Raw genomic sequence first — 19,393 nt, 5'->3', positions numbered from 1 at the left:
ATATATTAGAAGCCTTAACCCTGACCAGTAGGGACAACAGTCGACTAAAAGTAACAGAAATAAAGTTTCTTCGATCAAGCATACAAAAGACCAGACAGGATAAAACCAGAAATGAATCGGTCCACCTCAAACTATGGGTTACAATAGAGTGTGCTTGGCATTCTAGAAGAATCACTAGTGAAATGGTTTGGCAACATTATGACAATGAGTTTGGTAAGATTACTTACAGCCTACTTTAAAGAAATATTAATGGAGAAAGCCCACCAGACAGACCTACAGTTGGCTACATAAATGTGACAGAAAAAGACCTGGCCGGGAGCAGCCCAAAATCAGAGAAGATATTGAAAAAGAAGTGGTGATGAGATAGAATTTTATGAAGGAGGTTTGTTCATTCCCACACCAAACCTATTGGGGTGGAGAATCAATGATGGTAATGGTATGTCTACTGTACCTGAGGCTTATAAAATGAAGTTTTATAGACAGCTGGAATATCTTCGTGATGGATCATCGTATCGTAAAGATACATGAAACTGGTATTACCGGCAAATTTTCAATGGGTTCTCGTCGATGTTATGATTTCAATTTTAAGTCTATGGCTATTAAAAACTCGGAAATGTATAATAATTGTGCCAATATTCGGTATTATCGTGAAGACAAAGATAGCTTAAAAATGCGTACTGTACTGTACAAAAAATGCATTTAGCGGTACACAACAAAGATGAAATCGAAGTCGAAGATGAAATTGTGAGGTATGTGCACAAAAAATGTAAGGGCGGAATTGCCATACTGCGGCGCAATAAACTCGTTCGTTGACATTCAATGCCCGCGATTAGGCCTATGCATCGCTAGCTGCTGAAGATGGCCAAACCCGGCAGCGAGACGTGCGTGTAGCACCAGCTAGTTATATCTGACGCTGAGTGAAAGTAACAGTTTTATAATAAGCAAGAATATTTTCCTGAAGGATCGTCGTATTGTAGAGACCCATGGAATAGGTATTGTCGGCAAATTTTCAATGGGTTTTCTTCGATATTATGATGCCAATTTTAAGTTAATGGTTATTAAACCCATTGAAATAAAGATTAATTGTACAGCCGCAAAATATACGGCACAACTAAAGCATGTTTGGCGTCTACAAACAGTCTAAAAATGTGTACTGTATAAGAAAGGCATTCATATGATTTTACAAAGCACTTTTTTTAAGCCTGATTTAAATGTTTTGAAGGATAAAGTGGGGGTCGTCTTGGATTCAGAAAAATACGGTAATATCATTTTTTCAGATTGAAATTAAACATACACTTTCACGTAATATCGGATTTTGAAAAATAAACAAGTAAGCCGTAGTGTGGATATTATCCGCAAAACTGCAAGTTTTGAACAAACTTATTGCCGTTTCATACTGATTTTAATGTGTATGGGGGTTTTCCTGATTTTTACAAAAAAAGAATCGGATATAACGACAGTCCGCTATAACGATTAAATGTTTCGCTGTTGTGAATTCTCGCTATAACGGACTTCTACTCTATAGGCCAACACAGAAAATCCGTAACTACTCAGGTCTGCTGAAGACAAGCACCATCCTCTCTCCACGCAGGTGTCTGCAAGATCCCGTGCTGTTGCAGCCAGGTACACATAGGCACTACAAAAAGCAGCATCACCACACGACTGAAGGAGCATAACAGACATAGCCAGTTAGGACAAGCAGAAAGATCATCAGTCGCTGAACACTCGCTGCCAGCAGGCCATGACAGACAGTGCGTGATGTGATCCTGAATAACAGACGAGTGACTGTTGATGGCATGGCAAACCATATGCACATTAGCCATGGTTCTCAGACCACAAAAAACGGACTACGGAACGCTGTACTTCCTTGGTGCAAACAGAGTGGCGTGGCCATCTTTACATCACAAAAGCACAAGCTGTACTGATAATGCTGAAACCTACCACAGACGTAGACAACGGTGCCATCTAACGGCTGGTGAACACACAACACCGTAGAACCAACCTAAAGACAATTAGAGCAAAATTGCAGATACTCATTGACTTGCCTACATAGTATTAATATCATCATCCAGCTCCTTGGTTGCATGGTGAGTGTAATTATGAGATACCCACTGAAGAAAGTGAGATATTATTGAAGGTATCAGAAAAGAGTAGTGATGTGAAAGGAATGAATATACATAAAATTCACTCTAGTTCTTGCAAAACTAATACCTACTGTAAGAGTTACGTTTGAGATGTGGAGAAAGGATGATCGAGAGGAGCAAACATAAGTAGTCACACTCAGCTTGGAGCCTCACGGATTTTGTTCACATCTAACAGAATATGAACCCATCAGTTTTGGTGAGGATGGTCTCTAAAAAGTGTCAAAGGGTAAAAAATGTGTAAAACGATGAAAATAGAAGTGAGATGTTGAGGTACAGCGCTAGTGAAATGTCTCAGAACCACAAAGAACAGACAGAAAAATGTATTTAGGTAAGATAAAAAACAAAATGTGGCTAGAACAAAAATTCAAGATACAGGAGTACCAGTAGATTGAAAGAAGATCCAGGGTCAATCTCAAGGGGCAGGGATCTTTGAGAGTGAAGTCCAAGTTCTGTGACTGCCAGGAACTACAAACTATCTGACATATGTATAATTGTCACCTCTTTCACACTTTAAGACATGACTGGGGCACTGAAAAGGCAATGGGAGCTGCTCCCTTCTTAGCAGAAACCATGCCAATTTCGACTGGGTTATAAAAGTCATCAAAGCTCTGATAAGTACAATAACAATGACATAGTAAAAAAAAGGGTTGATTATGAACATGCAGGAGACTAAACATTCCTTCAGATTCTAAATTTCCAAGTAAATATTTAGAAGAAAGTAAATAAAGTGTGTATCATCATTAGCATTATACCTTATGAAAGTTGTCAAAATTCATCAGAGGTTCACAGAGAAAAAAACTGAAATCACTAAAATTTAAATCTTTAAAATGTTAAACAAGACACAAAAATACAACTGGAAAGGTATTAATGATGTACCACCCTCCTAACTTAGTACAAAGTCAAACATGAAAACACCATTACCCAACATGCATCAATCTTTACATTTCCTCTGTTTCCCTTGGATAATGTCAGCTCTGGGTCTTTGAAGCACTTTGTCTGCTCTTTTGAATTCGTTTATCAAGAGCACTAAGACAAGGAATGGGCCAGCCCTGTTCCACTAACAGTTTGTAGCCAGAACTCCCACAAGCTGTTTTTATTTGAGTAGCCTTTACCATAGTCTCATCTGACCACTTCTTTACATTGCCTGCAAAAAGAAGTCTTAACTGGTCATGGTTGAACACCTTCAATCCCTTCTCCATTCGCTCCACTTGCTCTGTCTTTTCACGAAGTTCCTCCTTTAACTTCTGGATTTCATCTTGCATTTGTTTCATCTCAGACTTCAATGAGTAGATTTCCTCAGAACCAGGAGACTCCACTTCTTCCTACAAAAAAAAAACAAAACAAAAACAGTATGAAAGTCATGAGTGACATACAACGGATGGAACAATTTTCTAATGCAAGACTGCAACCAATTATTTTGAAAAGGGAGACATTTTCTATTGTGAGCAAGCTATTATAAAAAATATTTTCAGAAGTACAATTTTACAAATACAGTATTGCTTTAACCCTATGTGGGTCACGGCACAATATACTGCATCTAGCAGGAAGTGCCACAACTGCTACGATGCAATAGTGTCAAACTTCCAAATGTCATATCTTTGCTTCTAAGTTTTTGAGCAATGATTAAAAAATATACGCTATCTGCCATATACTGGCTACGTTACTGAAGCTTGCGCATGTTCCTATCCTCATGGAAAGTTCTATAACTTAGATTTTGTATGTGAATGGCTATGGCTGACAAACAAGGTCTCCCACAGTCGTGCTGAAGTAGTATTAGATAGTGAGAAAGTGTTCAAAATGTTAACGAATCACGTGAGGATTCTGACTTTTCCCATATGGATGAAGAAGTTTATGACAACTTCCTTCCTGAAAATATCATAATCGAGGGTGAAGGAATATGTGATGACTAAGATGAATTACAACCACATACCTGCCAACTTTCAAAAAGAGAAATCCAGAAGATCCTAAAGCAGAAAACTTTTTACAACAAGCGCATGTGTCGCAAAGTCTTGAGACATAATGAAAAAGGGGTTAGATTATAAACAATACTAATACAAGTCAAATATATGTTATGATCACCCCTGAAATACTTACACAAAGTTATTATCTTAATGAGTGCTCATCTGTTTCCACTTAACAGAGAGAGCGCTTTCTGTAATCGTATAAAACAAGGAAATTAAGTAGAATATGCCTCCCTAAAAGACTGATAATATCGTTTCTTAGTTGAAATCATTACGAACACCACTAAAAATTCTAAATCGTCACACAATCCCACGAGCTTCAGAAGTACTGCCAATGTTACTCAAACCCACACACAAACAAAGGCTTTCACAGCTGCTATGAAGCACGACACAGTCACTAAAGTTGTTATATATAAATTCACAGCCTGCTACTTTTCACGGATATTTTTTTCTTCAAAATCACAGCCTGTTACTTGTTTGGGAACATTTCAGTGAATGAAGTAGCAATTGAGGTCAAACAGGTGACAAAAGCATGGTGATAATCGATAATGTGATTATTGATACATTTACCAGTCAAATTTCAAACACTGCATCTCGTATTACCAGCTACCATCGAAAGTCAAACAAATCCAATTTGACTGCAGAAAGCGAAACCAAGCGTAGATATTCAAAATCCGTACAATAACGTTGTTCATCCGTACAACCGTAAAACACACTCAAATCCATACATTTTACGGAAAAACTGGAATACTTGGCAGATTGCAACCACCATCTGCAGACAGGCACAAAATTTGTATCGTGCACAGTTCATGGAAAATAATTATCCGGGGATCTCCTCTCTCAGCCTGAGTACAAAAACGGACCGATGTAATTGTGAAAGGACTGCATTGATTTTTAGGAATTATGCTGAGAATCATGTACACAAACATACCATACAAGTAGAAGTCTACTGATCCATTCATCCACACTCCTATATTTTTTTCGGCTTATGCTCTGTAAATGTTATAAATCAATTCTACAGTTCTTTCACTTCAATCCTGTCCACCTCCGTAGCGTAACGGCTAGCGCTATTAGCTGCTGTCCTCAGAGGCCTCAGTTAGAATCCTGGCAGTACCAGAAAAAAAGCTGCACCACCTCAGGACGAGGACACAAATTTACTATTCAATGATAACAGTTCCCTACCTCAAAATGACAAAATTAGCCAAAAAGGAGAACCAAAGGATTATATATTAGTGGAAAGACTGTAACAACATCTGTGTCCACCACCACGTTTTGTGAAATACTACGTAAAAAAACACACACATATATGAAGATTGTGTGATTTTCATTTTTTTTTTTTAAATAAAATGTATTATGTGCCTCTACAGTAATCTATAATGGGGTTTATTTATGAGCATGCAAAAACCTAAAAACGTCAGCGTTTCAAAAACCCGAAACTCAAAGGGTTAACTCATTTATTACAGCAGTCAACTTTTGTCGACTCACTTCAGTGGAGTGTTGATTGTGGCAGTAGACTTGAATCAACTTGGTATTTTCCAAATACTGCTCATAACAGCATTGTTAACCAAGTGGCGGTTAGTAATGTATACATGTTGATGCATCTCTTGGGTCTGTACTGAAACTGCTCTCTGGCCAGCATACCATGGTAGTGTGCAACCATGAGCACATGGAAAAACATTAATAATGACAGAGAGGAGCAGATTTGGGTTCAGAAATGTCCATAAATGTGGACAGTAAAAGTGACAATGAGAGTGATAATGAACCAAATGACAGTTCAGTGGAAAACAACAATAACATGGTGATTGTCAAACAGAGGCAGGATATTAGGTAGTTATAATTTAGTGTATGATGTAAATATGACAACTGACAGAATATGATTTACAGGAATTACGTACACATAATTAAACACAAAGAGAACAATACCAACAGCTAACATTTTATCCACGAAACTTTTAGTGATACTTCAGCTCCCTAGCGCTGAATTGGTAGACCTCGGTTATCTTCGAGATTCATATTGGCAACCTCTGAAGCAAAAAATATGCATCGCCGTGAGACTTCTGGTGGTATTTTCTCTATCATAGTCCGAATTTCTATAGCGTCAAAGGCATTACTGAAGTCAAGAAGGACAAGTATAGTGAGCAGTCGTTTGTCCATAGCGTTTCTAATGTCTTCAGTAACCTTCAAAAGTGCTGTCACAGTACTGTGACCCTTCTTAAATCCAGATTGCAAAGGGTCCAAAAGAGCATTTTTATTTAGGTACTCCAGAACTTGCTCGTATACTAAACGTTCAAAGGCTTTAGAAAGCACGGGGAGTATGGACACAGTGCGATAGTCAGAGGGTGATTGTGAATCTAAACTCTTAGATACCGGTATAATATTGGCTGTTTTCCAGACAGTTGGGAAAGTTCCATTTAGTAAACAGTAGTTCAGTATGTGCGTCAGTATAGTCAGGACAGCACCCATAATGTTAATTATAAGAGTAATAGGATTCAATCGACTACAAAGCCTTTTTAACCTGATTTTCTGTGAAACTGTGAAATGTGAATGGTGGATTGGCTGGAGGGGAGGGCGGTGAGTCGGTGCAGTTAATTGGGGTAGGTTGAATATTTATTCTACGAACGTAATCATTCAGTTCGTTGAGTGGAATGTCAGGAGTTATCCGTCTCTGTTGATGTTTTCCTATTCCCAGAGCTCTAAGTTGGTCCCATGCACGATTAGAATTTATGTTCTTGGCTAAATTCCAGAAATATGTACATTTTTTTATTTCTGATTAACTGCTTTGTGCGATTTCTTAAGATGCCATAAGATTCGAAGTCTGTGTCATCTAGGGTTTGTTTATAATGTCGAAATAACGAGTCATGATGGGCCATCATTCTCTTGGTTTCATCATCTAGCCATGGACAAGAAGAGCGAGAAAACTTTACTCGATGTTTAGGGGCATGTCTGTCATATAAGATCTTTACCATCGTATTAAACAAGTTAACTTTAGCGTTGGTATCATTTAGACTCGTATACTGTCCCATGGTAGCTGATAAGCGTCATAATTCAAGTAATCCAAGTTTATGTCCTTCGTATTTCTGACATTTATGTACTTGGGTTTGTATTTGGGCACTTTGAGGGAATACAATAAATATATATAAGTTCGTGGGTCGAAATGGATGGTAATGGATTTGCCCATGGGTTATTACTTTACATGGGTAGTTCATTATAATGAGATCGATGAGCGTGTGAGATGTACGATTTGTTGCATACATGTGGTTCGTGGGTTGTAGCGGGAGAATAGTCATGTTACAAGTAGTTAACAAATCTACTAATCGATTACCGTCATGAGTCGTATTAAGTAGGTTAAAGTTAAAGTCACCCATAATGATTGTGTTCATAAATAGCCTGGAAGTCTAGTAAATACGTTTCAAATTCAGTCATATCTGTTACACCACGCAGTTTGTTTACGACAGAAATCATCACCTTCTGTCTGTTAATATTTACTTCAACGAACATGAATTCAGGCCGTGTTCGTACACCCTGGGAAGATGTACATATCACTCGGCTCTTTAGATCATTTCTATAATAAATCACTGTCCCGCCTCCACGCTTTCCATCAGACCGATCGAAACTTATTAGATCATATTGATCGATATCAACCATGGAGGACGGAATGCTAGGAGTCAGCCAGGTTTCAGAGATGCAAAGTATATGTAAATTATTTTCCGTTAGTATCGCTTGAATTTCGTTGTAATGCGCCGGAAGAGAAAGAGTATTTACATGGCAAGACTGTAGGCGTGAGAAGAGGATGACAAAGCTTGTTTCACCAGAGTACCTGCTGAGAAGGGAGAGCCCGGGAGGGAGACATTACTGATACCGTCACTGCCAAGGTCAGGTCCACAAGCACAATAACTGTCTAGCTGAATACTAAGAATTCCAACAAGTAGATTATAAGATAACAATACATGCTATTTAAAAGAAGGAAACTCACCTCAACTTCCTGGAGAATGAGACAGCTGACAATCACTTCTTGGCACTTACACACACATTCTTAAGAACACTATAATAATAAAAACAATAATAATTTTTTTTTTTTTGCTATTTGCTTTATGTCGCACCGACACAGATATGTCTTATGGCGACGATACAATAATAATTACAAGAAACATAGTTGTTATTGTTTATCCCACTAAAACTTTAGATTTCAAATCCGCATTCGTGGTAATAATCTTCTTAGTGCCGTCTGGAAGCAGAACTACGATACAACCATCTAGTGTCCACACATTTCTCATGCCGAATTTGTCCTGTGCAGAATTTAAAATTGCCGTACTTGTTCTTTTTTTTTTTTTTTTTGCTAGTTGCTTTACGTCGCACCGACACAGATAGGTCTTATGGCGACAATGGGAGAGGAAAGGGCTAGGAGTGGGAAGGAAGCAGCCGTGACCTAAATTAAGGTACAGCCCCAGCATTCGCCTGGTGTGAAAATGGGAAACAACGGAAAACCATCTTCAGGGCTGCCGATAGTGGGGTTCGAACCTACTATCTCCCGAATACTGGATACTGGCCGCACTTAAACGACTGCAGCTATCGAGCTCGGTCGTACTTGTTCTTATCAGCGATTCAGTGATCAGCATTTTTGTGCCTTTGAGCTTGCGCTTAGCACCCCACATGAGTTCACGTTCCCAGTAGCGAGTGAACTTGACGATAATCGGCTGTTAGTACCTCTGCTGCTGTCCTCCGAGGCTTTCCAATTCAGTGGATTCTGTTGATCCCTTCCATGGGCACTTCCAACTCTAGATGTTTGGAGAACACGTCCTTCACTTTTCTATAAATGTTTCATTTGGCTCCTCAGCGATACCATGTATCAGCAAGCAGTTTCTTCTACTGTACTGCTCTGCCTCATCCAGTAGCTCGTCTTGTTCCTCCAGTTTATGTTCAAGACTGTTTAGTTCATCTCTAGGCAACTTGAGTTCACTGGTTATTGCTGACCTAAATTCCATGAATTCCTGCCTCAAGGAAGCTAGGGAGTTACCAGTAGGGTTGGTTGCGCTGGAGGCTTGGGACCCATCAACAAGTTCTAGGCGTGCCTCAAACCTGTTCATAGCCGCTTCAAATTTATCCAGTCTTTTGTGTACACCTTTAACTGAAGGCATCTTCCAACGTACACTAGTTACTACTTAACACCACTTTTCACACAACTTATGGACTATATATGCTGTTATAAATGCAGTTAGCGCGGGATAAACATGGAGCACACTCACAGTGTCACCTCAAAGTCTGCCATGTGTTGTTTTATGTTTTCCCTGTATTTTCCCTGGGATATTCCAGTTTTCCCTGCATTCAATTTAGTGGGACATGGTACATAAGAGTAAAGCTCGAGTATGTTTATCACACTTTGGAATCATCTTCTTGCTGTGAGCTTGCATCCGGGAGATAGTAGGTTCGAATCCCACTATCGGCAGCCCTGAAGATGGTTTTCCGTGGTTTCCCATTTTCACACCAGGCAAATGCTGGGGCTGTACCTTAATTAAGGCCACGGCCGCTTCCTTCCAACTCCTAAGCCTTTCCCATCTCATCGTCGCCATAAGACCTATCTGTGTCGGTGCGACGTAAAGCCCCTAGCAAAAAAAAAAAAAAAAAAAAAATCATCTTCTTGAAACATACTTTGCACGAACACTTACAATAGCATAAAAAACTTGAAATAAATGTATCAATAGACAAACAAGCTACATCTTGTCACGAAGTGCCAATCTGTGAAGTGGGTTATCGGTAATCCCACTGTAAAGTCACTACAAGAAACACTACAACCAACAAAAATGAACTACATTGCTCACAGCAAGCTATCAGTCAACCACTCTTCAAACTAATGCCTGTGTTCATCAGGGACCTTATTCCTGAAATTGGCGTGAGTGAGCGTTTCTAAACAGAAGCATATGGGTTAGTGTTCAGAAACTCAGGAATAAGATCACAGTTCCTGTTACAAATGGGAGGGTTGTTTGAATATGTATGCTGGTCAACCTGTATATAAAAACAAGAACCATTGACATATTCCTTTCTTTCTAGAGATTTTTCTCTGATGATTTCGCCTTTCCATAATAGTTTCTCCTGAATAGTGAAGCAAAATCCATAATTATGGGCAATCCATTACAGTTACCACATATTAAAAACTTTTAAAACACTGGGCATTCTAAAAAGAACATTTAGAAGATAAAAGAGTTATTGTGTTTTTAATTTATAATATTATCATGTATTATTTATATTATTATCATTATTTAAGTGTCTGACTTGGCTGAATGGTCAGCATACTGACCTTCAGTTCAGAGGGTCGCAGGTTTGATTCCCGACCAGGTCGGCTGGGTGTTTGTGCTGTCCCCAGCATCCCTGCAACTCACACACTACACATAACACTATCCTCTACCACAAAAACACGCAGTTACCTTCATATGGCAGATGCCACCCATCCTCATCGGAGGGTCTGCCTTACGAGGGCTGCACGCGGCTAGAAATAGCCACACAAAATTATTATTATTATTATTATGATTATTATTATTATTATTATTATTATTATTATTATTTAAGTTTTGGTGTAATGAGAACAAGGCAATTACAAATTAATGGGCAGAAAGTTATTACCTACAAACATTTAATTTTACTATCAAAATAAAGACCTGGAATTATATTATTGCTCATTCTCTCTCAAAGTACTAGTTGCTGGATATGATTACATATCAGTCTCTGTCAATCATTCATTTGAGTCCAGTCTAACATCGCAAGCTTAATTTTGACATGACAAGCCATTTCTCTGTGTTTTTCCTGTATATTTTCTGCATTTTTACTTCCCTTTTTTTTTCTTTTTTCAGAAAACAGGTACCCTGAGGGCTCATTCTGGTTTTGGCTGGGTACTTCAGGAGATGCCCTTCCTGGATGCCACGTGATTTTTGGGATGAAAATCTCAACACAGAATCAAGAACGATTTAAACCTCAGTCTCCCAGGTAGGAAGGCAGCAGCTAAGCTTCTGAGCTAATCATGCCCCCAAATCTAAGGAAACAATATTGATCTGATTTTCTTCACTTATGGATTTTTCAAATCCCTTCATTATAATGTTCAGGTTACTAAAATGGTAAATGGTCTTATTAACCTTAAGCTGTTGAAGTGCATCATGCAATAGGTGGGAAATTTGCAATAATGCTCTCACCACTTGGAAGAATTACAACTTTATATTCATTCTAAATCTCTCTTATTTTGTTTGTGGATCTTTTGGATGTTGTCAGGAGCTGGGGTTGCAATGCCAGTAAGATCCATCACCCCTGATGCTTTATCTGCCAGTACAATATCAGGCTGATAGTGGTTCATTTTGTTAGTGTTTATTTTCCTGTTCCAGTATCAACTCCTGGTTATCGTAAACCAGTTGTGGATGGTACTGTCACATAACCTCAGTTGCAAGTAACAAGCAAAGGGGAGTGGAAGCATAGGATAATGCTGGGCAGTAGGGTAATGTGTATGGTACATACATTTGAAGGTTAAATTCAAGGCAAAATCAAAGATATACAAGTTACCGCAAGTATGTTTAGAAAGTGAGCAATCAAAATATGCGATAGAATTGTAGAGGAAGAAACCCCTAGGTAAATGACCGTAAAGAGAGTGTAATTATCTTCAAATAGACATGTATTCCAATTCAAGAAAATACAATGACTGCTTCACCCATACAAATTTTCAGAGAGACATACAGTAGAACCGCGATAATTCAAAATCGGTTAATTCAATAATCGGCCTAATTCGAAGCAGCTCTCGTTACCGGAAACATGAGGCACGATTTTGCATGTTATTTAAATTGTTTAATTCGAAATATGGATAATTCAAAATTCGAAGAACATTGCCGAAATTCAGACTTTTAATTCAAAACTGCCTTTACATTTTTTTAAAAATATTATTTTAAAGAGTAATTTAAATTCAAAATTTATCCGTGTCATAATACAACGCGTCTTCCGGAACGTGCAGGGTAGCTTTCCGCACTTTCACTCACTTCCGTGTGTCTACAGAGTGCTTCATATTTGCTAAGTTCGAGTGAAATCGTAATTCTTTTGTATTCAGCGCTTTAAGGAACGCCACAATATCATATAGCAGGCAGTGTGCGCAGAAGCAGAATCCGCGAACACTGGCGATGCTGATAGTTGGCAAAAAAGTGTGGCTCGTATAATCAATTCATATGCACCGAACAATATTGTTAATGCCAATAAAACTGCATTGTTTTTTTTTTTTTTTTGTTTTTTTTTTTGCAGAGCCCAAACGGACTTACAGTTTTAAAGGAGAGAATTGCCAGCCGGGAAATCATACAACAGTCGGAGTCATTGTACTGTGTTGCAATGCACATGGAAGCAAGAGACTTCCTCCCCTCGTCATAGGAAAGTTCAATAAGCCACGATGTTCTAAGGGCGTCAAACACTTTCCGTACAAGTAGAAGGCATGTAAAAAAATGCAGACAGTACAGTAATCCAAGAAATAAAGCATTTGCACAGGGGAACCAGCATAATTTGTCCACATCTTTCAATTGTGTGTTTTTCTTTTGTTGCATAAGGTTATGTTTGCCAGTGATTTATCCAAGTGGATTAATTGAATAATGTAAATGCACCTTGTTGGGTACATTTTGGAAATAGTTTTTTTTCCATGGGATTTGAAAGCCTTAAACTGTGAATCAAAGTGATTGCATGCATTAATGGGCCTTAGAATACTTTGTGATGCGGCAAGTGTTAGCATTTTTGAATTACGAGAGAAGTACCATGGCGGGAAATCGTATTAGGATAGAGTCACTGTGTGTGTTGTAATACATATGGAAGCAAAAGACTTTCTCCCCTTGTAACAGGAAAGTTTGATAAGCTGCAATGTTTTAAGGGCATCAGTTAATTTCCGTGCAAGTACAGGGCATCTAAAATGCATGCAGTACATTAATCCAATGAATAAAGCACTTGCACAGAGGAGCCAGCATAGATTTCTTTTTATCTTTGAATCATACTTTTTTTTTTCTTTTGTTGCATGAGGTTATGTTTGTCAGTGAGTTAGCAGAGTTCATTATTTGAATAATGAAAAGACACATTGTTGAATACATTTTGGAAATAGTTTTTTTCCATGGCATTTGAAAAGTTTAAACTCTGAATAAGGGTTAATTGCATGCAGTAACGGGTCTTATAATATTTTGTGATGGGGCAAGGGTTGGCATTTCTGAATTATGAGTTGGCAGTTAATGCAAAATCACGTTATTTTTGCGTCCCAACGACTTTGAATTAACAAGGTTTTACTATATATAATAAAACAGGGACATGGTCAACAAAGAGGTGGACAAAAGAACATCTTAAATCAAAATACTGAATTGGAACAGTACCTTTTTAGAGTTTCCAAAATCGAAGTTGACATAATATTACCCGTAACTAATTTACAAAGAACAATATTAAGAAATGGGCGATCAACGTCCATAATTATAGGTACATAGCATTACAATATAATAACATCACTGCTTCCCAGATATTTTGATATGTGTATGAACATTATCTTGAACCAGACATCGATTACTACACACAGATACCAACCTAAAAAAAAGACCCTAACATTAAGTTAAAATAATAAAAGGGAGAGGAGGGAAATGTGGATACAGAGAGGATGAGAAATATACATATCTCCTTTTTTCTTTTTCTTTTTTACGAAGGTGCATTATCAAGTCCAGATCTGCACTGCTCACCAAATAATACTAAGTCAATAAGTGCAAAGGAGGAACTTAAATATATGCAGATGGCATTTCACGAAAATTCCAAGTGAAATCAAACCCAAAGGTGTTATCCTTCCAAAATACATCAGTCTGCCAGCAAGGATTGACAATGTAACTTAAACTTCAAACATGAAGAGTAACATGTAAGTATTGCAAATATTCATACCTCAGAAACTCTTGCATGATCTCAACATAATGGTGCAGAGGTATAAAATACTAAGAGAACAAAAGTCTCTTTGGTGGAAAAATCGTCCCTCTCACCAAACAGGCCAGAAATTTGTCTCCCCCCCCCCCGAGTGAGTAAAGGGATGTAAGTCACATGAGTACACCAACATTGAGAAGGTAGTAGAATCTTGACATAGCAGGTCAGCTACTAGTGACGTCACCTGGCACACGGCAGGGAAGAAAAGCAGAGCAATACATGGAGGGCTGGCAGGAGAAATAGATGACAGCCAGACAGCGGAAGGCAGAGATGGAGTGAAGGCAATTAGAAATAGTTTCAGTATTTATAATGGAGTACATGATCAGTGAAAGAACCTTTACCTTAACATATCCAATGATGAATGACTTTGGCAATGTCTTGTGCCTCGCTCGGCCATTATCATGTTTTTTGTTTTTAACTTGCTATGGACCATGCCTGGAAAGCAAGGTGTCCTCTGAGTTTCTTTCGAAGAGGATCATATTTCCGGATGACATCACATGTGATCCTCCTTCCCCCTCTCCCTTGATGGTCTTCTTACCCAGCAAATGGGCAAAGATCTGACTGGACAGTCTGTCTGAACTCGTTCATGTCAGGTTACGACAGAAAACTATCCTCCTCTTTCAAATGGTGTCTGTTACTTTTTCCACATCTGAATAAAGCTTATAGTGTGCCTGTTTTTCTGAACTCACCATTTTCTTGGACCAGGCCCAAAACTTTCCCTCAGTATCTTCCTTCCCTTGGCTTTAGTTTTTCTGCAAAAACTTTCTTATTCATTGCGAGGCACTCGGATATGTACAGGGCCTTTGATCAAACTTATCGTTTATTGTAGATGTCTCTGATTAGCTGGTATGCCATTTCTATCTTGTCCATATTCAATATAAAGGCTTCTGTTCCACTCATGTTAGGTTAGGTACTGAATTTCTTTCCCTATTTTATTCTCCTGTGTTCCACCACCAGCTCCCTGGGTACCAGCTTGATGTTTGTTATTAACTCCATTTTCTCAAAGGAGATATCGATGGCTTACTTCTAAAACCTCGTGTGTTCCAATGTTCTTCCTAGTCATTATATTCCTTAAGACTGGTCATGTCTACCAGCCACATATTTATATGCAGTCTGTCAGAATAATTTTTGTTGTTTTCATTTTCCTTTGCTAATGTATAAAGGAAAATGGACCTTACTATACCATATTGTAGAGATGCTGTTTGCATGACAAATTTATGCACTCCTACAGTGTAATGTATTTACGGTTCATTTTCCCTTACAGTTCAGCATAGGAAAATGAACACAACGAAAATTGTTCTGACAGACTGCATATCCATATGTGGCTGGGAGGAGTTTCCACTCTTCAGGAAAATAATGGATAGGAAGATCCCTGGGTAATACGAGGTTTTAGAAGCAAGCTATCGATATGCAGACTGGCCTTTGTCCCCTGTGCTGTGAGTTGAATGATCTGTTTTGCAGCTGTGCCAATGGCATAGAAAAATATTGCAAGTTTATCTTTTTCTTACAATTTGCTATATGTCGCACCAACACAGATAAGTCTTATGGGGACAATGGGATAGGAAAGGTCTAGGAGTGGGAAGGAAGTGACTGAGGCCTTAATTAACCCCTTAACTGGGCGTCAACAGCTGTCGTACGAGTATTGTACTTGACGCCTTTAGGTGTTCTTGTAATTCTAAATGTGTTCTTACGTTGGGTTAGCTGTCTATAGGCGTCTGGCTATTCTTAATCACTTCTGCCATCTACTATCATATTTTAAAACTAATTCCACTCATATTAGATGCGATTATTGCTGTCCTATTAATTTTTATCCGGTCTCATGCCTGTCGGGTAGTTCGCACCTAGGCGGCAGTCTGACAGCTGTCTCGTGTTGCCTCGTGCGGTAAGCGCCAAATTCTTTGTAAAGAATTTACTTGTGTATATGAAAATGTTCTGGCACTTATTGGACATTTCTGTTTTCAATTCATTTGTTCTTTTCCAAAAGAAAGGTGGGACTGATTCTCAACTTATCTTAATCTGGTATCAAAACTGACAGAGAAGTACTGTGATTCAACAGTGAAATCAAAACGTCCAGGGAGAACTTCCGGTGATCCAGTTCAAAGACTAACCGCACGTCACTTCATATCTGAGAACCCGCCAACCGGAAGTAGGAATCACTCAAGAAAACGTGTTGTGTGCCTGTCAAACCGGAGGCGACGGGAAACTGTCTACTGCTGTGAGGAATGTGACATGGCACTTCGTGCTTGCCCCGTGCTTCCAAATTTACCACACTGTGTGCAATTTCTGAATGACCTACGAACCAGAAAGTATGTATAACCTATTGATGCATATCTGAAAACTTGAAAAATGCCACCATAATAATGAAAGGAACACTTCTTATATTCACTTTTGTATGAACACACTGTGTATATATGTATATATTTACAGGTTTATAAAAATCAAGTAAAATAATATTTTTCAGTTCAGTATTTACATCTGCCACATGCTACTGTACCCATTCCAAAAGTGCACGTTGCGCTGAATAATTACCCACTGTCCGGATGACGTTATGAAACTATACCCCAGTTAAGGGGTTAAGGTACAGCCCTAGCATTTGCCTGGTGTGAAAATGGGAAACCACAGAAAATCATCTTCAGGGCTGCTGACAGTGAGATTTGAACCATCTTCTGAATGCAAGCTGATAGCTACGTGATCCAAACCGCGCAACTACTTGCTTGGTCCAGTGGATTCTACGATCTTTATATGACAAGGAAAAACTTTTTATGTCAAACGAAATTAGAATTTTCATAATGTACAGACAAAATGTAAACATACCTGCCAACTTTACAAAAACCAGGAGATTTTAATATGAAAATCAGGAAAAATCACGAGAAATCAGGAGATAAAATTGGTCAAAGACTACTTATTCTACATGTCTTGCACAATACAGTACTACGATACATTTATAACACTTATTGTCTCAAAGCCCGACTGTTGCTACATGATGCTACAAGGCTAAAAATTACACATCTATTGCCTCACAGGGAGTATGTGAGTGAGATGATCGGTCTCTGATAAGCCTTCTGAAAATAGCATCAAATGCATCAAGCGCCTGCGCAATTATGCCAAGTGCAATGATATTTGTATCAAATAACTAGCTGTTGCACCCGTGCTTCGCTATGGAATTCTATCCTTATAGTTTTCCCAACTGAAGTCCACATAGATCATTACAATGACATCTGTATGAATGTCGTGATTAAAAGTAATGCTGTCATATGAAATATTCGATAGAATGCAAAAACAGCACATATTCTCACTTTTAAAGAAAAGTACCACAGTTTCGATGTAACAGTTCAAAGTTCCAGAGCTAGAATAAGCAGGTTGCAGACAGCCGCGAACACTCCTGTGTCATTATTCCATTTAAGATGATGCTTGTTGTTTAAAGGGGCCTAACATCTAGGTCATCAATCCTAATGGTACGAAATGAGATGAAATATAATAACAAATGAGAATTTAAAAATAAAAAATTATCCACTGACCAGAATTCAAAACGTGATGACAAAGAATGAATGGATGGATATGAATTTAAAACAATCAGTGGATCTGACCCGCAATGCCCCACGTTCCCAGAAACTAGCGTTAAACAATAGTATTACTGACCAAGGGACTGCTTCTGAATCGATGATGGTTGTAGTCTCAAGGGTCCAAAATCCAGGTCATCGGCCCCTCATAATGGTATTTATCGCTAGGAAAGTAGAACTGTGGTATTTGTCATGTTGTAGTACTAATCAAAAGTAGCGTAGACGCGTAGACTCGCGGTATTCCATACATTATAGTACTATTCACAGGCAATGTAATGCGCACATGTAACACATTGTGGTGCCTTTTACAGGCAACGCAAACCTATGTTGTTCCTTACATAGGTGTACTAATCACAGGGACTTGAACTATCCCGTGGTGATCCTCACATAGTGTGTACTAATCATAGGCAAGCCACACCCATGGTGTCACTCGTAGAGTGGTACTAATCACAAGTACTGTAAAACCCACACTGATTCACACACTGTCGCTACTAATCACAAACCCACTGTGAACCTAACATAGGGGTACTATGGAAGATAGGAAACTTAAAAGGGTCCACCTTTTCAATACAAAAATGTTATAGTTTATTTACAACATATATTTGTAAATAAACTATTTGTAAATAAACTACAACATATATTTGTAAATAAACTATAACATTTTTGTATTGAAAAGGTGGACCCTTTTAAGTTTCCTATCTTCCATTCTCAGTTCAATACGGACAAAAATGAACTTCTTAGATTTAAATAGGGGTACTATGCGCAAGTAAAAGCGACCCATGGTGTTCCCCGCGTGGTAGTACTAATTACAAGTACTCTCATGGTTCTAATTCGATCATCCCTTGGTCACCCCTTTTAGTCGCCTCTTATGGCGGCAGGGGATACCGTGGGTGTATTTTCTGCCTGTATCACCCTACCCACAGGGGGATGTGTGTTTGGTCCGCAAGAGCTATTTTATTTCGCTCAAGTCCGCCGGCAAGCCGGTTAGGATCCTGTATCCCCCACGTGGGAGTATCACCTCTCCCCCTGCTACGCCAGCGTAGTAGGTTCGTGGTTATTCCATTTAAGTGTACATACTGCTCATTCTAATCACTGCCTCAGAGTAGGGATAGAATAGCTGCAATACTATGATGATCCAGTGTGTTACGTACCAGTAGTACCAGAAAATTTATGAACTAGAGAAACGACATGCTAAAGAAGAGAGAGATCTAACTCCCCAGCTACTTCCCGCCAATATTCAGGCAGGCTGTTATACTAGATACGGAGCAGTAATCCCAACTATCGGAGATAAATGCCAAACACAAAGCACATCACAACAAACAATGGTCAATGTAATGTTATTGTTGATCTATTTTATGAGCTTTCTGTATTGCAGGCCTTCACATTTAGTTTTCTTCCGACTCTGTGATATTAGAACATCTAATGTATAGTGAGTCGTCCTTTCTTTCATGACTCCCTCTTGTGTTATTATTCAAGCTATCGTTCCTTAGTGGCTTTTTTCTCATTCTTATAATCATCTTCACAATTTAATCACCATCACCAATAATATTATTATAGTCGGTACGGTAAAACTGAATAAGACATAAATAATCAGAAATTGTACTCTCTATAACTTTTGTTATAACTACAATTTCGAACAGGGTGAATAAGATTATTTATAGCGTAGATGGTAGTTCCTTATTCTCTGACTACATACCGATTTTCATTAAATTCTGTTCACCCATTTTCTCGTACCTCGGCGCTGATATGGACTTAGCAACAAAAATCCAAATTCATGAATATCTCT

General features: G+C 38.6%; 1 protein-coding gene across 1 annotated transcript in view; it reads right to left on the bottom strand.

Annotated features, from left to right (window-relative positions):
* Positions 1-1,585: 1,585 nt before the first annotated feature.
* LOC136875857 (uro-adherence factor A) overlaps positions 1,586-19,393 on the bottom strand; it is a 132,986-nt gene continuing 115,178 nt past the window's right edge. The window contains exon 8 of the mRNA XM_067149477.2: positions 1,586-3,466. Within this exon, the coding sequence (XP_067005578.2) occupies positions 3,113-3,466 (354 nt within the window). The 3' untranslated portion in view covers positions 1,586-3,112. The remainder of the gene's footprint in view (positions 3,467-19,393) is intronic.

Source organism: Anabrus simplex, chromosome 6 (genome assembly GCF_040414725.1).
Source record: "Anabrus simplex isolate iqAnaSimp1 chromosome 6, ASM4041472v1, whole genome shotgun sequence".
In the NCBI taxonomy this organism is placed as follows: Eukaryota; Metazoa; Arthropoda; class Insecta; order Orthoptera; family Tettigoniidae; genus Anabrus; species Anabrus simplex.
Note: the sequence above shows the minus strand (reverse complement) of the source record. Positions and strands in the feature narration are given on the sequence as shown.